This window comes from Sorghum bicolor, chromosome 8, assembly GCF_000003195.3.
Source record: "Sorghum bicolor cultivar BTx623 chromosome 8, Sorghum_bicolor_NCBIv3, whole genome shotgun sequence".
Taxonomy (NCBI): domain Eukaryota; kingdom Viridiplantae; phylum Streptophyta; class Magnoliopsida; order Poales; family Poaceae; genus Sorghum; species Sorghum bicolor.
Window position 1 is genome coordinate 34,625,877 of NC_012877.2, and position 21,243 is coordinate 34,647,119.

The 21,243-nt window shown below is 41.0% G+C and overlaps 1 protein-coding gene across 1 annotated transcript in view; it reads right to left on the reverse strand.

Moving 5' to 3' along the window:
- LOC110437559 (uncharacterized protein K02A2.6-like) overlaps window positions 7,209–21,243 on the reverse strand; it is a gene marked incomplete at its 3' end in the record, with an annotated part of 70,073 nt that continues 56,038 nt past the window's right edge. Inside the window, exons 3-5 of the mRNA XM_021466031.1 lie at window positions 8,669–9,065; window positions 8,161–8,284; window positions 7,209–8,025 (exon numbers count right to left, since the gene is read on the reverse strand). Coding sequence (XP_021321706.1) covers window positions 7,209–8,025; window positions 8,161–8,284; window positions 8,669–9,065 — 1,338 coding nt within the window. The remainder of the gene's footprint in view (window positions 8,026–8,160; window positions 8,285–8,668; window positions 9,066–21,243) is intronic.

The window sequence follows — 21,243 nt, forward strand, 5'->3', positions numbered from 1 at the left end:
GCGCGAAACTCCAGGTTGTCGGATCAAGCCTTGAACTCGTCTCATAATGGGCCAAACCTCCTGGCCGAAGTCTAGCCGCAAGGGTATAGGGGTTTATACCCCCACACATACTTTCCAGACAAGTTAACATTGAGAACTTCTAACATCCTAAAGAACTTATGTGCAGTGGAGCAAACAGGTATCCTGAAATTTCCTCGCGATATGAAAAATACCAGCGTAGTAAAACAGGTATAACTCTTATTCCGTTAATCCAATAGAGTTGCAGATTATATCGTTAGAAAACTTATGAAATTCCCTACAACTTTCATGTAGAAGTCCTCCTTAGGTTCTGTCTTTAAGCATAGGTAATAACCAAACATAATATCCTTCCTAATAATGTCTCAGCCAAGGTGCAGTAACTTCCAGAAATTATATCTAGAGCTCCTTAAATCATCTGCAGATGATCCTTATATTGTTTAAAAGCTTATGAAATCCTCTACAACTTTCGTATACAACTCTTTCCCAGCTTCTGACTTCAAGTTGGCCGAAAATGGGGAATACCAAAACTGCCCAGACTTTGATACAGAACAGAAACATCCAATTGTAAATATCATATCTCAGGTTCTACTTATCCAAATAAGTTCCATCTTATACCGTTGGAAAGATTATCAAATTGTCTACATCTTTTCTATAGAACACTTTTCCAAATTCTGTAGTTATATTGGTCTCAAATATTAGGCAACCAAAACTGGTCCAGATTCCTGACAGAACATATGTATCATTTTGTGATTTTTGTAACTTCCAAACCATAACAGCTATGAGGGTGATTCTTGTGGTCAGAGAAAGATATTGAAGTCTAGTTGTTCCCAGAAAAATTTGATAAACTTTGCACGATCGGACCTTTAGATACACCAGCATTATTGCAAACTGCTCCAGAAATCAGCAAGGGATAGAAACAAGAGATAGCCATACCCAACTACTTATTTCATTAATCCTTATGCCTTAGGCCTATAAACTAAATGATATTGTGGAGAAATCCCACAAAATCATTGCACTCATTACAAAGATCCAAATCAAGCATAAACATAATAACAAACCAACTGAGCATCGAAGGTTCACACTTCACTCAACTTGCGATACTATCGTTCTCTTCATAGTAAGGGTAGAGATCGTAAAACTTATATTTCAAAGATGCAAGAAGGTGATAAGAAAAGGTTCTAAAAGCATACCAAATCAAGGAGTGAAGGTGAGAACAAGTACTTTTAAAATAAGCAACAAGGTAGAGACAAATAGCAAGGATAGGGATATAGTATGGATGAAAGTACCAAGGTTTATAGAGCAAGGATTTTATGACAATTCCAAAACCTTAAGACGACCAATTTCTAACTAGGCTTGCGTCCTACAGCCAGCATTGCTCTGATACCACTTTGTAATACCCGATTTTAAGGACAAAACCAGATATGCACCATATGTGAGTTTTAGAAGTCAAATCTCACATATAGCTACAAATAAGGGGTAATATCAAAAGACAATGCATAAATATATAACGTACTTAATATAAAAGGAATAACCTTCAGTATCAAACAGCGGATAGACAACTCCAAACTTCGGGTATTAACTCCTCTCCACAGGATCAAACTGACTGGTTGATCACAAGCCCAAAACTTCTCCTGAGGTGTGGGGGAAATTGCAAGAGTGAGCACATATCGTACTCAACAACTATAACCAGGAGTTCATGAGGCTCAATTAGCTGACACTGGTTTGACTGCATTTAGCTTTTATATGTAGATAGCATATTTAATTATTGGATAGCAAATATCAAGGTAGCATATTAAATCCCATAACCACATGATCAATTGTATACAAGAATTAAGAATAACACATATAAACAACATAATAAACCATCTTTTATCATCATTAATCATGTTCATCAGTGTCCATCTATTCCGTCAGTTTTCCGGGCCGCCCGTATCCGTGGGCACGGCTAGTATACCAGATTTAACACTCTGCAGAGGTTGTACATCTTTACCCATGAGTCGTGATTTACCCTTTCGCCCGAGGTCATGAGTCTCTTAACCCCCTTCCAAGGGAGGTCGGCAGGGATCACTATGAAGCCTTTCAAAGGTTTCGTCTAACAAGTTAGGGCCATTAGATTCACTCGGCAGGCAGATATAGAGCCCCCTTCCATGGCACATAACTCGCAGCCTATACACATGGACAGAGGCCACACTATACCCAACGTGTCTAGCCATTCTTACGCCATTTAAGGTAACCGCTAACAAGCTAGAAAAAGGTCCTCATACTGAGCTAAAACCAGAGCCATATAGCCCTCATGGTTGTACGAATTGTCCCAGCTTTTGCCAAGGGATAAGTCCTTATGGAGGGTCAAGATCAATCTAGCAAAAGCTTGAGTTCTTTCCACCCTTTATGTTCAAGTTGCTAGAAAGCTTATTTTATTGTTTATTGTATATCCAAATATTCATGTTACAAGATCATGGATTATTAATCAAGCACTAGCAAGAACTACCCAAATGCATATCCAAATAGGTAACAAGGAATTCAGAATAACAATCATCTATGATTTTGCTAAGGTCATCAAGGTGGACACATGCATATGATAAATATTGTATTAATTGTGTATAGGTAACAAGGATGATCCCTAGTTATACTTGCCTTAATCAAAGCCCTCCTGAGCCTGCTGGTCTTCAAAGGCTTGATCTTGAGCACCAACGTACGGCTCACCGTCTAATCCCAATCATCAATCAACAACACGCAATCCAATGTAGACAATCATACACGAAGCAGACAAGCTATAATTAGAACAATACACCAAACAGTGGTAAAACAAATATAAAAGTTTATAAAAATATTCTACGCAGCACTACGATCACACAAACGTAAAGTTCACGAAAATCGGAATTAAAACGGAGAAGATATGAATTTTCTAAGATTTCCTATAGAGAAATAATTAATTAAATGCTACTGCAGAATTAAAAAGTTTCAAAACAGTAAACTAATAATTCTAACATGTAGAGATCGTAAATATGAATCCAACGGAATTTGAATGGACAAAAACGGAGTTAAAATGAATATTTTATGAGCATTATAAAATCAGTGGCAAAACTGTAAATACTGAAAACGTATTTTAATTCAAACTGTGGCGGTTTACGTTTTCAAAACAGCAAAACGTAATTTCTCAAAGGCGCCAGGGACCGCGGGTTTATTCCGAGAAAACACAGGGGCTCTTTAAGATAAAAACCAGCGAAGGGGTAAGTTCTGTTTTCATCCGTTGGATCCTGATCCGAGGGTTCAGAACGCATCCAGGGGATGGGTGGGTTTCGGCCGGCGGCGCCCAGGAGCTTCACGGCGGCTCCATGGCCGGAAGTTCGCCGGCGACGACGGGCTTCTCGATTCCGAGCACCGTTTCGCGAAAGGAAAACACCACGGGGTAGAGGAGCTCACCGCGAGTTCACCTAGGCGGTTTTCAAGGCGCGGATTGACCTCGGGGAAGACGTGCCGCGCGGATCCGCGAACGAGAACCCCCTGCGATGTTCGGCGATATCGCACGGGCTACTGGGATCGGGAGAGAACATGGGAAGGGGCTCGGAAGCTCCGTCTCCTAGCTGCGAAACCCGGCACACGGTTTGTTGGCGACCTCCGCGCAGCAGGGGATGTACACCACGGCGGCAGGCGAGATCTGCTCTACGATGGGATTTAGCGGCTCGCAGCGTGCGGCTGGGCATCCATGGCGACGAAACTGAATCACGGAGAGAGAGCCGGGACCTCATATAGCTGCGATATGGTGAAGGAAACCGTATCCCGTGGAATCCGGGACGAGGGTGCTCTCCATCGGCAGAGTCCCAGTCCTTCACGGTTGGGGAAGAAGATAGGAAGGAGGAGTGGGACGCTGCCGCGTGGGGTCGGACTGTCAGCCAGAGAAGCGCGGGGTCCCGGCCGTCAGCGGGCCAAGCGAGAGGGGAGAGGGAGCGCGCCTGCGCTGCTGGGCCGCAGCGAATTGGGCCGGGGCAGGGAAAGCTGGGTAGCGGGGGTGTGAAGAAACGGGGTTGGGCCGAGAGGGGAAGTACAGGGTGCTTCCTTTTTTTCCATATTTTTTTCTAAAGCTTTCTTTTGAAGAGAATTTTAATGCAATTAAATTCAAACCAAAAGTCAACAAGACAAAATTTAATATACTCCAGCATGAATGTACAACAAGTTGCTAAGTCCTATGATTAATTTTATTTAAATGAAAATATTATTTTCCTATGTTTCATGAGCATAATAATTCCTAAATAAATAATTTTTCACCTAATTTAAAAAAGAGCAAAATTTTTTTTAGGGTGTTACAGTCTCCTTATATAGTCCTCCTCCTCTATGCGTTTTTGGGTCGGTAGGCGAGGTGGTACAATGTTTTTCTTGATCCAATAGGTCGGTGGAACATCCCGTGCGAAGAGAGTCCTGAACAGGATCCAGCAGGGGGCGGGCGCCCAGGTCACCAGGGCGGGCGCCCTGGGCCTGGCCCCTTTTGGCCTCCGTCTTCTTCCCGTGGCTTCTAGAGTCTTCTAGATGCTAGAAAATCGCGCGGTGCGTTGATATCTCTATGTAATCCTGACATGTGGGCCTTTCTTCCTTATTTCCTGATAACCCCCTGCAGAAACAGATAAACAACAAAACTTGTGGAATTCTGTCAGATCAAACCCTAATTCTAGGTGTTGTTTGCATATTGGTCCTTTCTCTTGTTTATTAGATAATTAAAATTAATACTTAAGAACCGTCAACAAATACCCCCATACTTAGGCTTTTACTCGTCCTCGAGAAAAGGATGGTTAAGAACAATATCTGGGATAAACATTTTAAAACATTCTTTTTATAACTGCAGGGTGTTAAAAGTCCACTGTGTACCATAGTCAGGAGAGTTTATGGTTAAGAGTAAAGATCCTTTCTTCTCAATCCTGTCACTTGGAGTTTTTCTATATTTTTGAAAGAAAGTTAGCATACCTTTTTATCCTCATAGGTTCTTCTCAGATCACTCATTATCTTTTATATATCTCACTGAGGTTGTTTTAATTTGCACAAATTCTCAAGCATACTTACTTTGCATTTATTGCCTGATCAAAACGGGATCCGAGGAGGGAAATGTCATACTCTTAGATCAAAGACTTTGAAAATTAAAAACCTTTGTCAACTCTTGCTGGCATATTGCTTACTAGAGGGACCATGGGCTATCATTTTTTTTTCTTTTTTTCTTTAAGTGGATACCGAGGTACCCCTAATTCTACTGCCGGACACTTGTCCATTTTTCCTACGAGGTTGTCGAGCACTTGCTCCTTTTTATTTCCTCAAAATATCTTTATTTTTGCATAGCCCATGCCTCTAATGCAATAATACTTCGGAAGAGTGAATCTTTCTGAATAAATGTCTTGATCTTAGGAGCATGATAAATCTCTCAACAAGGGTCTAACTCACTTTGAACAAACTCAATACAGAGTAGATAGCTTTTATAATCATAATTAACATTTTCAGTTTTTATCAGGCATATAAAACACTGAGGATGGTAGCTAGAATTTTGAATATTTTGAAATAAATTCTCCAAGTAACAATGATATCAAGAATAAGAAACTCATACTCTACCATCACATATTCCATATTGACTTAAGTAACACAGGTCTTAAAATGATTTTATAATAGTTGCAAGTTTTCAGGAAATATCACAGATTGAGATTAACCATGATTAGAAATATTTTAATCTTTTTAATTTATCATGTCGGAAACAATATTCTGCATAATCCAAGATATGTGTACGTGTTAAGTAAAGTGTGCAGAGTGTGTACCTGAATCGTGGAGTGGTGTAGTCGGAGTGTGTTTAGCAGGTCGAGGGATCTCCCCCATACTTGTTTTCTACTTTCTTGCACAAAAATAAAGTAGAGACACACAAGACATAGTAATAATAATAATAATACTCTTTATTAATCTTGAGGCATTTATTACAAAAGACTAATAGCAAACTGATAACTAAGATGCATTGCCTCAAGGTCTAATCTAGATAACTTAGCGGCGCTCTAATTCCTTAATCTTCTTGTTGGCACTAGCAAGATCCTGCCTAAGGCCTAGTATAATGGTGTTGTGGTTAGAGAGCTGCCTAGTGAGGGAATTAATCGAGGACTGGAGGTCTATGATAACTCTGTCTAGTCTGCCAACGTCCTCATCAATATCCATTATAGTCTTGCGACGCTTGGGAGGTGTCTCAAAAGCATTGAGAGCATGCTTCGGGGCTGCCTTTGGAGGGATGAAACGGACTTTGGCTGCTCTAATCCCTTCAGAGTAAGGCCTTTCTTCCTCCGTAGTGTAGCGAATACTGCTGATCTCGCCGCTTCGGTTGGTCTTGACTCCAACGACCCTCTCATTGGGCCTAGGTGGAAGGATCCTTGTGCCGGTTGGCACCTTGATGGTGGTCTTCATCTTGGATGATGATCCTTTGAGGAGAAGGGATTGTGGCGGTGCGGTGAGAACTGGTTGAGCATGGTAAGATTGGGCAGAGCTGCGTTGGCGTAATGGCATGGCTTCTAGCTGTCGCTCTGTGTTGGCCGGGACGAGAGCACGGGCATCGGGGTTTTCCACAGGGTCCATGTTGAGGTTGAAGGGGACGACTTCCCAATCATCGTGGTACTTCTCGGCCATTGGATCAACAAGGAACTAATCAAGCTCTAATTGAAGGAGAGAAGGCTTGGTGGCTTGGTGTTTGAAAACTGAGGTCAGGGGTCTGTTTATATAGGGGTCAAAAAGTGCCTCTATGGGTTGTTCGGGTTGCTCCCGTCGAGGTGCGTGCGAAACTTTCCATCCGAGGGATTATTCAGATTACCATAAGTGCATTTTCCATAATAGAGAAAATCGGGACCGAGGGGGAACAGGAGCTGGGCGCCCGCCCACCTGATCTGGGCGCGCACCTTCTCTCTGGCCCCTCTGTGGGCCCACTTTCTCGAGCGCGTTTCTAGATGCGAAATTATTTACAAAAATATATATATGACCCAAAAACATCAGACTAAAAAGGTTGGGCTCTAATTCTCCATGGGAAGGTAAAAGTGGACTACGACTATTTCTTCTAATTCTTTATTGGGCTCTAAAAATAATTTAAGACGTTGACCATTTACCTTGAATAACGTACCTTCGTCATTTTGAAGTGTGATAGCTCCGTGGGATGATGAATTAATTACCTTGAATGATCCTTCCCATTTGCTCCGGAGTTTTCCATGCCTGAAAAGCTTTACCCTGGAATTAAAAAGTAATACCTTATCTCCGAGTGTGAACTCCTTCTTCTTGATTCTCTTGTCATGCCACCCTTTGACTCTTTCTTTGTAGATCTTTGAATTGTGATATGCTTTCTCTCGCCATTCTTCCAATTCTAATAGTTGCATTCTTCTATAATCTCCAGCAACATCTAGGTCCATATTCCATCTCTTTATGGCCCAGTGTGCTTTGAACTCTAGTTCAACAGGTAGATGGCAAGTCTTCCGGTACACCAATTGGTATGGAGACATTCCAATTGGGGTCTTGTATGTTGTCCGGTATGCCCAGAGTGCATCGGGGAACTTGTCTTTCCACGCCGTTCCCATTTCATTTACTGTCTTCTGAAGAATATTCTTGATTTGTTTGTTGGAAGTCTCTGCTTGGCCACTTGTCTGAGGATGATAGGGGGTAGCGACGTTGTGACGGATTCCATATTTTGATAGATATTGCTTGAAGCGTTTGTCGATGAAGTGTGCTCCTCCATCACTTATCACTACTCTGGGGACTCCAAATCTTGGAAATATAATTTCTTCAAACATCCTCTTTGAACTGACGTTGTCGGCATGCTTGCAAGGTAATGCTTCTACCCACTTAGAGACATAGTCAACTGCCACCAAGATGTATTCACACTTCTTTGATGGGGGAAATGGACCCATGTAGTCTATTCCCCAGACATCAAAGAGCTCAATCTGAAGGTTGTTGGTGAGTGGCATTGCATCCCTTGTATTTATGTTTCCGTGCCTTTGACATGGCCCACATCTTCTGATATATTGCTTCGTGTCTTCATACATTGTAGGCCAGTAGAATCCACACTGCCAGATCTTTGAATGTGTACGGAATGCTCCATAGTGACCTCCATATGGTGATGAATGACATCTGTCGATGATCTTCCATCCTTCCTTAGTGGTCACACATCTCCTAAGTAAGCCATCAGAGCATACTCGGAAGAGGTATGGCTCATCCCATATATGTGAACGACTTTCTTGAATAAGCTTCTTTTTGTTTGCTCCTGGTGGTACATACCCTGAAACCATAAAATTAACAATATCTGCATACCAGGGGTCAGACCTGTTAATCCCGTAGAGCATGTCGTCCCGGAGTGAATCATTGATGGGGGTTTCCTGTGGACTCTTAAAGTACATTCTAGACAAGTGATCAGCAACAGAATTTTCTACTCCCTTTTTATCTTTTATTTCTAAGTCAAATTCTTGGAGTAATAAGATCCATCTAATCAGGCGAGGTTTAGCATCTTTTTTAGTGAGCAAATATTTTAGTGCAGCATGATCAGTGTAAACAATTATTTTAGCTCCAACTAAATAAGATCTAAATTTATCAATGGCAAAGACAACAACCAGAAGCTCTTTTTCAGTGGTTGCATAATTAAGTTGAGCTCCTGTCAAAGTTTTACTGGCATAAGCAATTGCATGATGCTTCTTATTTTTAGTTTGTCCCAATACTGCCCCCACAGCATAATCACTAGCATCACACATAATTTCAAAAGGCAACGACCAATCAGGGGGTTGAATGATTGGTGCAGAGATGAGTGCTTTCTTTAATAAATTGAAAGATGTTAGACATGCATCATCAAATTCGAAAGGAGCATCCTTGGCTAGCAAAAGAGTAAGTGGTCTAGCAATGAATGAAAAATCTTTTATGAATCTACGATAAAAACCAGCATGGCCAAGAAAGCTTCGAATTCCTTTTATGTTCACGGGTGGAGGTAGTTGTTCAATTACTTCAATTTTAGCTTTGTCTACCTCAATTCCTCTTTCAGACACTAAGTGTCCCAGCACTATTCCTTCCCTAACTATAAAATGACATTTTTCCCAATTAAGGATTAAGTGCTTTTCTTCACATCTTTGCAAAACCTTGTCTAAGTTTTCAAGACAACTATCAAAAGTTTTTCCATAAACAGAGAAATCATCCATGAAAACTTCCATAATCTCTTCAATCATATCAAAAAATATAGACATCATGCATCTTTGAAAAGAAGCTGGTGCATTACATTACCCAAAAGACATTCTACGGTAAGCATAAGTTTCGTATGGGCATGTAAAAGTGGTTTTGCTTTGATCATCAAGATGGATCGGGATTTGATGATACCCTGAATATCGATCTAAGAAATAGAAGAACGAATGGTTTGCTAACTGCTCTAGCATCTCATCTATGAAAGGTAAAGGAATGTGATCCTTTCTCGTGGCTTTGTTTAGTTTTCTATAGTCTATGCACATCCGCCATCCTGTGACGGTGCGTTGCGGAATTAGCTCGTTCTTTTCATTCATAATAACAGTCATGCCTCCCTTTTTAGGCACAACTGGGCTTACCCACTCACTGTGCGGCACAGGATATATAATCCCTCCATGCAGCAACTTTATAACTTCCTTTTTAACTACCTCTCTTATAGTGTTATTAAGTCTACGTTGGGGTTCTCGAGAGGGTGAAACAGAAGGATCTGTGGGAATACGATGGGTGCAAATCATAGGACTGATTCCTGTAAGATCTTGGAGTGAGTAGCCGAACACCGAGTGATGTTTCTCAAGAATGGTCATTAATCGCAGAGTTTGATCCTGAGTGAGTTTATCGCTAATGATTACAGGGAACTCTGGATTATTGTTTAGGAAAGCATAGATAAGACCGGGTGGTAAAGTTTTAAGCTCTATGGGGGGTCTAGGTGCTTCTGCAAACACATCTAAGGGTTTAGGCTCAGAAGGTTCGGCTTCTTCTTCTATGAAGAAAGGATTTTCGTCTTCTAAGTCTGGTTCATCTAAAAGCTCTAGAGATGCAGCCTTTACCTCCTCCATAGGATCAGGCAAAAGATATGATTCGGCCTTATTGTTCAAGGAGTGTGAAATTGTTATTGGGAATTTAAAAGTTTTTCCAAAAGAAATGTGTAGCTTTCCAGTATGACCTTCATAAAGGAGTCTTCTAAAAGGTTGTCCTATCAACAAGTCGAAGTCCCATGTATCAAAGATATAGAAGTTCAAATGAACCATGGAGCCTTCTATCGTAAGAGGTAGGACATTAATAATTCCAAAACTGGGGACTAATCGTCCCGAAGATTCCTTTATGACCTTTGTTGTAGGGGTTAAGACAAGATTTTTAAATAGTTTAAGTGCAAAAGATTCAGACATGATGTTGATCCCCACAACAGGATTATAGAAAGCATTAAATCGATCAGAATTATAAGCACAGCGTATAGTTATAGAGGGTGTGTCCAAACGGATCACATCAGAGGAAAGCTCTGATTCCTCCAACCATTCGCTACTCATTACTGAGATAAGCTCTCTTAATTGCTGTTCACTTGGTAAATAAATGCTAAACTAGCCGTTTTGGGGATTGTCTATAGAATGGTAGTTTGAAATATTTCCAAAATCGGCAAAAAGATCGGATTCTATATCCAGCATGAAGTCCGGTGTTGGAATTTCTTCCTCTTGTGACTCAGAACTTGGGATAGCTAAAGTAGATGAAGAATTTAGAAGATTGTCTACTTCGGCTTCGTAGGTTTCATCATGAAGGGTATTATCCATCTCAGCTTCTAGGATTCTATCTAGGATCACTCTAGCTTCATCAGTAGGGATGCGAAAGAAAGAACCTCTAGACATTGTGTGTAGCATTTGTTTGTGATTTTTCTGAAGACCTCAAAAAAAGTGAAATAAAAGAACAGGGTCTTCAAGATTAAGGTTTGGACCAGATTCTAAAAGATCAGAAAAACATTTCCAGGATTTTCCCAAAGTTTCATTATCTTTTTGTTTAAAAGATAGGACTTCGAGTCTAAGGTTGGCTATACGGTCAAGGGAATAGAAATCTAGACAAAAGTTGGCTCGTAAAACTCCCCATTCACCTTGTTGTTGACTTACCTTCTGACTGTACCATTGTCTAGCCTCTCCCCTTAAAGAAAAAGGAAAAAGCTTTCAACGTAAAGTTTTATCAGAAATGCCTTCAATACGAAGACAATCACATGTTTGCTCAAAATCTCTAATATGAAGGTAAGGGTTTTCGTCTTCCTTTCCCGAAAAAGATAGGTTTTGAATCATGGCAATCAACCTAGAACTTAACTTATATTGGGATGTTTGGATAGGCAGTGATGATTCCCATGGTAAAAGGTCAGTTACTGAAGGGATTGCAGACTCATGGATCGATTTAGAATTTTGGTTTTCCATAAGGTAATAATAAAGAAAATAAATAAAGAATATAAAAGATAACAAAAGATAAAAGTATAGATACAAGCTAGTAGTAAGACTCAGGTTATCTCAGCAACCGTCTTTCTCCCCGGCAACGGCGCCAGAAATGCTTGTTGATATTTGGGAACGCGATAAGGAATTGATCCGCAAGCGCACGGATATCGGTGAGCACTTCACCCGGGAAATTATCCAGAGTATCGAATTTATTTTTTTACCACTAGGAGAAAGAGTGCATCTGACTAACCGGTCTATTACTACTAACCCTTTAGGCACAAAGAATGTCTCTCGATGTGAGTGATCAATAGAGAAGACTGCAACCGTAGTTTCCTTCTAACCTTGGTAAGGATGATCTACTGTTCTAATGGGGAGGCTAATGGAATCTAGACACCACAAAGGATGTTCAACCCGCACCTATAAACCCTATCCTTCCTGCTAACGAGATATGGTCTGCAAAGGTAACTCGGAATTGTCACGTTCCTCACTACTACCACGGTCCAGCTAGTCAGGGAATATCTATGAGTACCCCAGCCTAAACACCACGTTTACGCCAGCAATGATTACTCTAAACTCTACGCGAAGAGATTAAAGTAAACTCATAAGCCATAAGAACAATAAAACAAGAACTTACTAGAATTTAGAAGTTGAATTACTGAAGAATCCTAGGAGCAAGCTTCGGGTTAGGAGAACTTGATCCCGCAGGTACAAGCTTGGAGTAGACACCGACAGGCCGGGCTTCCTCCAATCTACACCTACACTCTATCTGTCTCAATCTAGTAGAAACTAGAAGATCTATTTCTACTTTTACATTGGTTGCTAAGCCTAAAAAGAAATATTAATTAGAGAAGAGGTTTTCCTTCGAGGGCACCCCTCAATCTCTATGATAATTTCTTGTCTTCTCCAGCGGCCAGGGGGGTCTCCTTATATAGTCCTCCTCCTCTATGCGTTTTTGGGTCGGTAGGCGAGGTGGTACAATGTTTTCCTTGATCCAATAGGTCGGTGGAACATCCCGTGCGAAGAGAGTCCTGAACAGGATGCAGCAGGGGGCGGGCGCCCAGGTCACCAGGGCAGGCGCCCTGGGCCTGGCCCCTTTCGGCCTCCGTCTTCTTCCCGTGGCTTCTGGAGTCTTCTAGATGGTAGAAAATCACGCGGTGCGTTGATATCTGTATGTAATCCTGACATGTGGGCCTTTCTTCCATATTTCCTGATAACCCCCTACAGAAACAGATAAACAACAAAACTCATGGAATTCTGTCAGATCAAACCCTAATTCTAGGTGTTGTTTGCATATTGGTCCTTTCTCTTGTTTATTTGATAATTAAAATTAATACTTAAGAACCGTCAACAGATACTCAGGGAGATATGGTAACTGTTCGCACGGTAATCAAGGGATTGCGCAGGTGATTTGACAGGAAGCGGTCGTGATCTAGAGATATTTTACTGTGCGAGATTTCCTGGTCGGTCCATCGGCAGCGCCTTGTAACGGTCATATTGCCGATGGACGGATAAAGTGGGGATATCCGTTTGGGAGGATAAGATACTTTACTAAACAGGACGTCCTGGTCAGTCCATCGGCAGATCTCTGTAACGGTAAAATTGCCGATGGGCGACTAAAGTGGAGATGTCCGTTTGGGAGGTTGAGGATTTCGAGGGATCTGCGGAGGAATCAAACCAGGGTTGTTCACATTAAGGCTGTCGGTTACCAGATTGGGAGAATTAATTGCGGAAAGGCATCATTACTGCAGAGAATTTCGAAGCATTAATGATTTCATACTCCGAAATTGGGGGGCATGTGTTGACACCGTTTTCGGACACGTGTCCAGGATCGGTAGAATGTGGATCGACAAGACAGAGTAATGGTCACTGGTCTGCAAAAGGGTTGCCGATGAGGATGGTTGCCGATCAGAAGACAGCTGAATATGGCTAAGTCTGTGGATGGTGATGTGTTTATGCCGATGGCCAGGGTTAACCGTTGCCGATGGGGAGTCTGCCGATGACATGGAAGGAAGACTTGAAGGTTGCCGATTGATCCCTGGTGGTGTCCCAGTTTGTCACGGAGGGATAGTTTTATGTTTTCCTTAGTTATTTAAATCGTTTTGTACACAGATTTGGAATTCGAATTCTAGTCATGTCTGGTTGTAGCTCTTTGAGCAGGGTATAAATGTAGACCCTAGGGCCTTGTAATCGAGACATCTATCTATCAATCAATCAAACACAAGTTTTTACTCATATTCCAGCATCTACTTTTTCGACAACTTCGTCTTATTTTTCCTTTTTATTATGAGTTCTTAGGGATTCGTCGACTTAAGCTCGGCGTGTTCTCAAGTTCCGTGTGAATACCTCTTGGCCGTGGCATCCGGGCGCATCGCTGTTGTCGGGACCAAAGTATTCGAGTTACCACCTTTACCGATAGCAAGGTCAAATCGGCTGGCACGCCTTAACGTTTAAATCGGGTATTAGCCCTCTGTGTTTGCAGATCAGCTTTTGCATCAACAGGTATGAGGGATAGGTTTGGCATTTTTGGTGCTGTTATCAAAATTAGGAAACTAAGTCTACTTTTGGTAATGACATTAAGAATACCCAACAGAAGTCGTACTACTTCGCCTCTTTCCATTCTCACTAGAAGGGAAGGCGAGGAAGTGGTTCTACACTCGTCAAGATAACATCAACAACTAGACGAACTTGTTAGATGCCTTTCTATCAAAGTTTTTCCTAATGGGCAAGAGGTATCAAAGTTTTTTGTATCCTATTGGCTGGGTTGTGTGGTAGTTCGCGATAGTGACAGCTTCGTTGATTCTTATATAGTCCACCCCCCGTTGATAGGACAGACAGAATTTGTATTGCGGAGTAAGTCTTGCGATGCTCTGATTTACTTTAGCAATGTTCCTTATACATGAATGAAGAGTCTTTTATGCTATATATGATCTTGTAGATAACTAGAGTAGATTGTGACTTAGTAGATAGTAGATAACTTAGAATCCATTCTCTAGCTAATCTGACGTCACCTTACATATATGAGGAGTAGTCTATTTTCTAATCGCTGTGTTATTTACCCAAGAGCTTATATTTCATTATCATTATCTTTATGGTTTACCCCCTGCCAAAATAAGTGACTGTGTGATGAGTTCCTCATTAGTAATCATGTTCTTGCAAGTTTATCTCTAGTCTATGCCTTGATAGATTTTATCCTTATCTTCATTTACCCCTTGTCCTCTTAAGCAAAATTATAAATAACGATACATGGAGTACTTACCTGGTGAAATGCTACAATGAGGTGTTTTATCTGTGCGCTTGCGGATAGAATAGATTATTTTCTAGAGAGCCTCCATATTCATAAATACCTTTGTACACTCTGGCACCATGCTGGGGATGACAACCTAGTATCCAAGTGGTGTTAGTAAGTGTCAACAAGCATTTCTGGCGCCGTTGCCGGGGAGCACAAAAGGGGAACACAAAGAAGGGAGACGGTAAGGAAAGTCAGGAAATCAGTCAAGGTTATTCATATAAAATATTAGACTAGATTATAGAGAAATAATTTCATAAAACAGCTACTAAGTGAGAAATCATAACAAGGCACCTCTGCTTTGGCAGGTTCACCATGTTGTTTTTCTATGTTTATATTTTTATATAGGGTATATCAGGATTGACTTTGGTACATTCAACTCTTCATCATCAGAACCAAAGCAATCAAGAAAGAAAGAAGAAGCTAGCTACCAACTGCTGAAGCTATGGCATAGAAAATCCTACGAGAATTCTCTGCTCCAAGCCTTGAGAACATTCCAACTGGTCGAAGATTTGCAATAGAAGAAGGAGCACCCGAGTTTGAGCTCAAGTCAAGCCTCATCAATTTGGTACAAGCTACACAATTCAGTGGAAAGGCACATGAAGATGCTAGTGCACACTTGCAGAATTTCTTAGAGATTGGAAGCACAATCCACATCAACGGAGTCGACAAAGACGTCATATTGCTTTGCTTTTTTCCATTCTCACTAGAAGGGAAAGCGAGGAAGTGGTTTTACACTCATCAAGATAACATCAACAACTCGACGAACTTGTCAGATGCCTTTGTATCAAAGTTTTTCCCTATAGGCAAAACAACTGCCTTAAGAGGAAATATTGTCAGTTTCCAACAGTAGAAGACAGAAACCATTTCAGAAGCTTGGGAGCGTTTTCAAGGATACATATCATATTTCCCTCACCAAGGAAAGGCCAAATGGTTACTTATGCAGACATTCTACCATGGATTAACCCATATGGCTCGTGAGTGCCTAGATGCATTTGCTAAGGGATCATTCTTGGAGCTTACAATTGGAAAAGCAAAGATACTTTTGAATAAGATAGCAGAAAACCAAAGCTGGTTCCAAGATAAAGCTCAATAATGTCATCAAACTGAAGAAGTACCAGAAGAAGTAAATGCATTATCAACCAAGATGGAAAACTTGCTCCATTGGATTGACCAGAGGACCAAGTTCAAAGAAGATCAAAGGGCCATTGAGACAGCATACAAATATCAACCCACTCCGAGTCAACCCAATAGCAAAGGTATGAATCCAGGTAATGCTTTCAATCAACTTTCATTAAAAGAGACAATTGCTCAACAAACAAAAATTAATGATGAAGTTAAACAAAGGCTAGACACAAATGAATCATCTCTAAAAGATATACACAGTAAAATGGATTTTCTATTAACTGCCTTTGATGAGCAAAACACTCTTAATAGAAGGGTAGAGCTTAAATTAATAAAGCTAGCTGCTGCATTGCCTGTTGCCACTAACATTGAGCAGGTAAAGAACATAACTACTAGACGCAAAGCCACTAGGGATCCCCCATACCCAAAAGAGAAACAAAGAACATCAGCACCAGTGCAACCAGCAGTGATAGAAGAAGAAAGCCCAGTTGAAGCAGAAGATCTGCTACAACCACCAAGAACTGGAGAGATGAGGAAAGATTTTTACGACACCAACTATTTTCCATTTCCCAGAAGAAACTAAGGACTACAGTCGGATGAGCAGTTTGGTAAGTTTGTAGAGTTCATTCAGAAATTATATGTCAACATACCTCTACTTGATGCCATACAGGTACCCACATATGCAAAGTACATCAGAGATATTCTTAATAAGAAGAGACCACTGCCCACCACTAAGGTTATCAAGCTGACAGAAGAATGTAGTGCGGCCATCCTCAATAAACCACCAAGGAAGAAGAAGGATCCAGGATGTCCCACCATTGATTGCTCGTTCGGAAACCAACACTTCAGCAATGCACTTTGTGATCTCAGAGCAAGTGTCAGTGTGATGCCAGCATCAGTCTACGAGAAGCTTGAGCATACGACCCTAGAACCAACATCAATGTGCCTGCAACTAGCGGATCAATCAGTTCGACACCCGTTGGGTATCGCCGAAAACATTCTAGTCAAAATCAGAGATTTAGTTGTGCCATAGACTTCGTGGTACTGGACATGAGTCCTGACTTAAAAGTATCCATCATCCTTGGAAGGCCATTTCTGAGCACTGCCAATGCCCACATTGATGTCGGGAAGGGAGAAATCAAGTTCAACATAAACGGAAAAGAAGAACACTTCACATTCAAGCCTAGACCAGAGAGAGAGTCTACTGTAAAGGAAGTTCGTGAAGAAGAACCACTAGAGACACCATCTCCGGAGGAAGGTAATTCAGAAGATTAAAATATTTGGAGGTCCAGCTTGGGGGACCCAAAAATCCCAAACCCTCGTCGGGAGGTAAATCGGTATTTATCCGCATCATTAATTCTTGCATAATTAATTCCTACATTAGTCATATTTATTCATAGCATTACTATAATAATCAAAAGCCCCATATAAATAATATTTATGGTGTGTGACAACCCATATTTATTAATTATTGTGGAGGCACAAAAATATTTTTCATTATCATTATCATATAGGTTTCAATTCTCATAGATTTTCCTGCATCATATTTAATTATAGCAACCTTCTAGAAGCATGACCCACACTCCTTGGGTCCCACATGTCATACACCACACCTCACACACATCCCATCACATTATTTGATCCACCAACATATCTCCACTAACCAGCACTTTTCCACCGACCAACCACCACCATTGAATTATTTTTTGGCTTAAAGATTAAGCAAAGGAGGGAGTGGAGAAAAGGCAGTCAGGATGGGCAAAAAGGTGGGCGCTCACCCACCTACAGTGGGCGCCCGCCCTGTCCCCCTTTCCTCCTATAAATGGCCACTTCCTGCCTCCAACTTCTTTACACAAGCATTCTAGAAAACCACACAAGTTTCAGTTTCCAGAGAAGGAGCTCTTGTACTGAAGTGAGAAGAGAGTAGAGAGTCAGAGAAGAGTGGAAAATAAGTTGGTAGTCTTTGAGTGAGAGAGTGAGGTTCACCTAGTAAGTAGTGATCCCGCTGTCCAAAGCGGAGGTATAAGTTGTTTAGGGGGAGGTGCTTCCAAAATAAAACTTGTCTTGAACGACTAAACCCTGGACTACTGACATTCCGGACAGCTAACCACTAACATTTTCTCTCAAATTTTCCACTAGTTGTGTGTGTGTCAACTTTTGTTTGCAGGATGTTCAAAAAGGTAAAGAACGCATGGAAGGCCCTCAAGAACATAGGTACAAGGAGTTCATCCCGACACTCCTCGCACCCATCAGAGATGAGCGTCGACCCGACACCCCCGCAAGCTCCGTCATCTTCATCTGATCCACAAGTCAAGGTCCTCCTCAAGATAGGAGATCTTGGACTAAAGACTCGCAGGGAAAAGGAAGTTTACCAGCAGCTAAAGAACAAGGATTTCATTCACACCCCCACTCTTGATCCTATCTTCCTACAAGAAACAGGTATGGATACTGAATTCGATTTAATTTTCCAGATGGTGGGATGGATAAATTTTTGGAACATAATTGAGCTGGGTTCCCGTCTTATCACCTTTGAATTTCTTTGCACTTTACAATATTATGAGGGGGGAATCGCTTTTCGGATGTTCAAACAGGACATTATGTTGTCTTGGAGGGAACTGAGCGACCATCTCGGTTTCTCTTCAAGATGCATCTTGAACATTGACTCCGACTTAACCAATTTTGAGAGACACCAGTTCTGGAGAGAGATATCTAGAGATGAGTTTTATAGCCAAGCCCGAACCAGTGACATGGAACACCCCACTCTTAGGATGTTCCACAAATGGCTTGGGTACAATCTTTTCCATCGTGATGATATTAGAAAAGTAAGAGTAGGAGATTTACAACTTCTATATGCTGCTATAAAAAAAGTACCCACTTCACCTATTACACTTTTGGTTTCTCATTGGCTTAGTATACCTAGTCTTCAGGGACCTGTAGGATGTACTTCACTTATCACTCGTCTAGCCTATAATCTTCATTTGCTAGAAAACTCGTCATTGGAATTCATTGACGAGTTATGAATTTATCATGGCTATGACACATTTAGGCAAGCTCGGATGTTGAAAAAAGAAGGGAACATAATGTATATGTAATACGATGACAAAGGCAAGATTCGGTTACCTAACCCGAACCTTGGCCTCTATGTTGTTCAAAATTTTTTAATTGAGATTGCAGTGACACCGGTAAACTAGAGATCTCCACAACGAGTGGCCTCTGAAAGGATGACCACCCATCGAGAATGCACCTGGTATGGAGCTGATCTCGGTCCGGAAGAAGCAGCGCACCTGCATTATTGCGACTACAACCCCCGAGTCCTTCGGGACCCATGGGTTCGACATGCGCAACCACAAGAGCCAACACAGGAGACATGGTCGGAGAGCCAAGATCACCAGTGGACAAACCCGCCTTTCCATACAGGCAGGTACTCCACTAATCCATATGGAGTGGATCTAGACCTCCGCCCCGATTCGATGCAGGACGATACTCCGACGCCTCTTATGCTTTCATGAATGACTACTACCAAGAGGCCGGCGCTTTCATCACCCGTAACGTCAACACCCTCCTCGACATCCAGAATACGCAAGCAGAACATGGACGACTCCTGGAACTGCAACAAAAATGGAACCAGAAACCATGCCACTGCAGTACAAGAACTGAGACAAGACACCACAACAATGAACGACAACATCACCACCATGATGCAATTTTGGAACATTGGGTAAGACCGACAATCACATCCAGCTTGGGGGAGTTCCTCCCTGTTTTATCAAGTAAGTTTTTATTTGCCCTTCTTAGTTATTCTTTTCTATTTTAGTATTTTATCTTAAAGAGAAAAAACTTAGAAAACCCAATAAATATTTTCTTCCTTTAATTTACTACATTTTATAAACATGAAAACAAAATAAAAAGAGTGTGGTGATAAGTGTGCTTTATTTTCCTACTAAGTGTTAATCTCTAGAAAAATAAAAGACTAAAAAATGCATGATGAAAATGATGAACAGTTGCTCTGTTTGCCTACTTTCAAGTACCTAGCTTTTATTTTAGAGTTCTTCTAGAAATTACTAAAACTGAAATTACTATCTATGGGAAACATATAACTAAAGTCTAGGTAAGAGAAAGGCATGATATAAAGTTTGAGCTACTGTTTATCTTGTTCCTACTACACTAAGTTCTGGAGATTTATCTTGAAAACTTACAAATCACATGATGAGTTCCTAGCACAACAAACTTCCTACCACAGCCATACTTGCTATAACATCTTTCACTATATTTACATTGAGTTTGATCGAGCTGTGTAGACCCTTAGGAGCTTTTCATGTGGTTAAATTAAGATATTCACTTGCACACATCTACTACACCATCCATCACCACTCATTAAAATTGCTAAAAATATTATTATCACTCACTGTACCAAGTATTGTTATTCTCTCTCTAAAAAGATTCAATGCAAAAGAGGCATGGGTTATGCAAAAATATGCGAGGAAATAAAAAGGGGCAAGTGCCCGGAACCTCGAAAAAGAAAGAAATAAAAAGAGTGAGACGAGAGGTAAAAATGGACAAGTGTCCGGAGTAGAATTAGGGGTACAAAGATACCCACCTGAGCGGAAAAAATGGACAAGTGTCCGACAGTAGAATTAGGGGTATCTACTACCCACCTGAAAAAAAAGAAAAAAATAATAATAATAGCCCATGTTCTCCCAAAGCAAAGATCAAAGAAGAGGAGAGATAGCAATATGAGTAGCAATGAGAAGTAAGCTTTATCATCACTTATATACATTTTTACCGTCACTATCATTTACTCCACCACACATGGACATCTTGATTTAATTATATGCTGAGTTCCTTTTGGATCCATGGCTCGATTAGACAACATATGTATGAGCTGTTTTTCACTCCTATGAGCTCCACTTAAATATTCCATTAGCTATAGGTAAGTAACATTTTGGTAAGGATCCACAAATACCACATATAGAGAGACTTGAGAGAATCATTGCTGGGAACTCTGAGTTTTATTTTGAAAACTTATGAAAAAACTCAAGAACAAAGGTGAAGTATAGACAAGAGGAATAGTGCTTGACTTAATTATTTTGTCTTTCGATTACTTAAGACTTAAGTGTAGGTACTAAGCTCCATAACACTTCACTCTAATCTGGAAGAATTTTTATGTGAAAGCATGTGTGCCTGTCAGAAAAGAATACATCGAAGCAACTCCTGATCCATCTGAGTTTAGTTGTTTGCTCAGGGACGAGCAAAGGGTAAGCTTGGGGGAGTTTGTTGACGGTCCTTAAGTACTAAATTTTACCATCAACTAAACATGGAAAAGGATCAATATGCACCAAACATCTAGAATCAGGGTTTTATCTGACAGAATTCCACGAGCTTTGGTGTTTATCTATT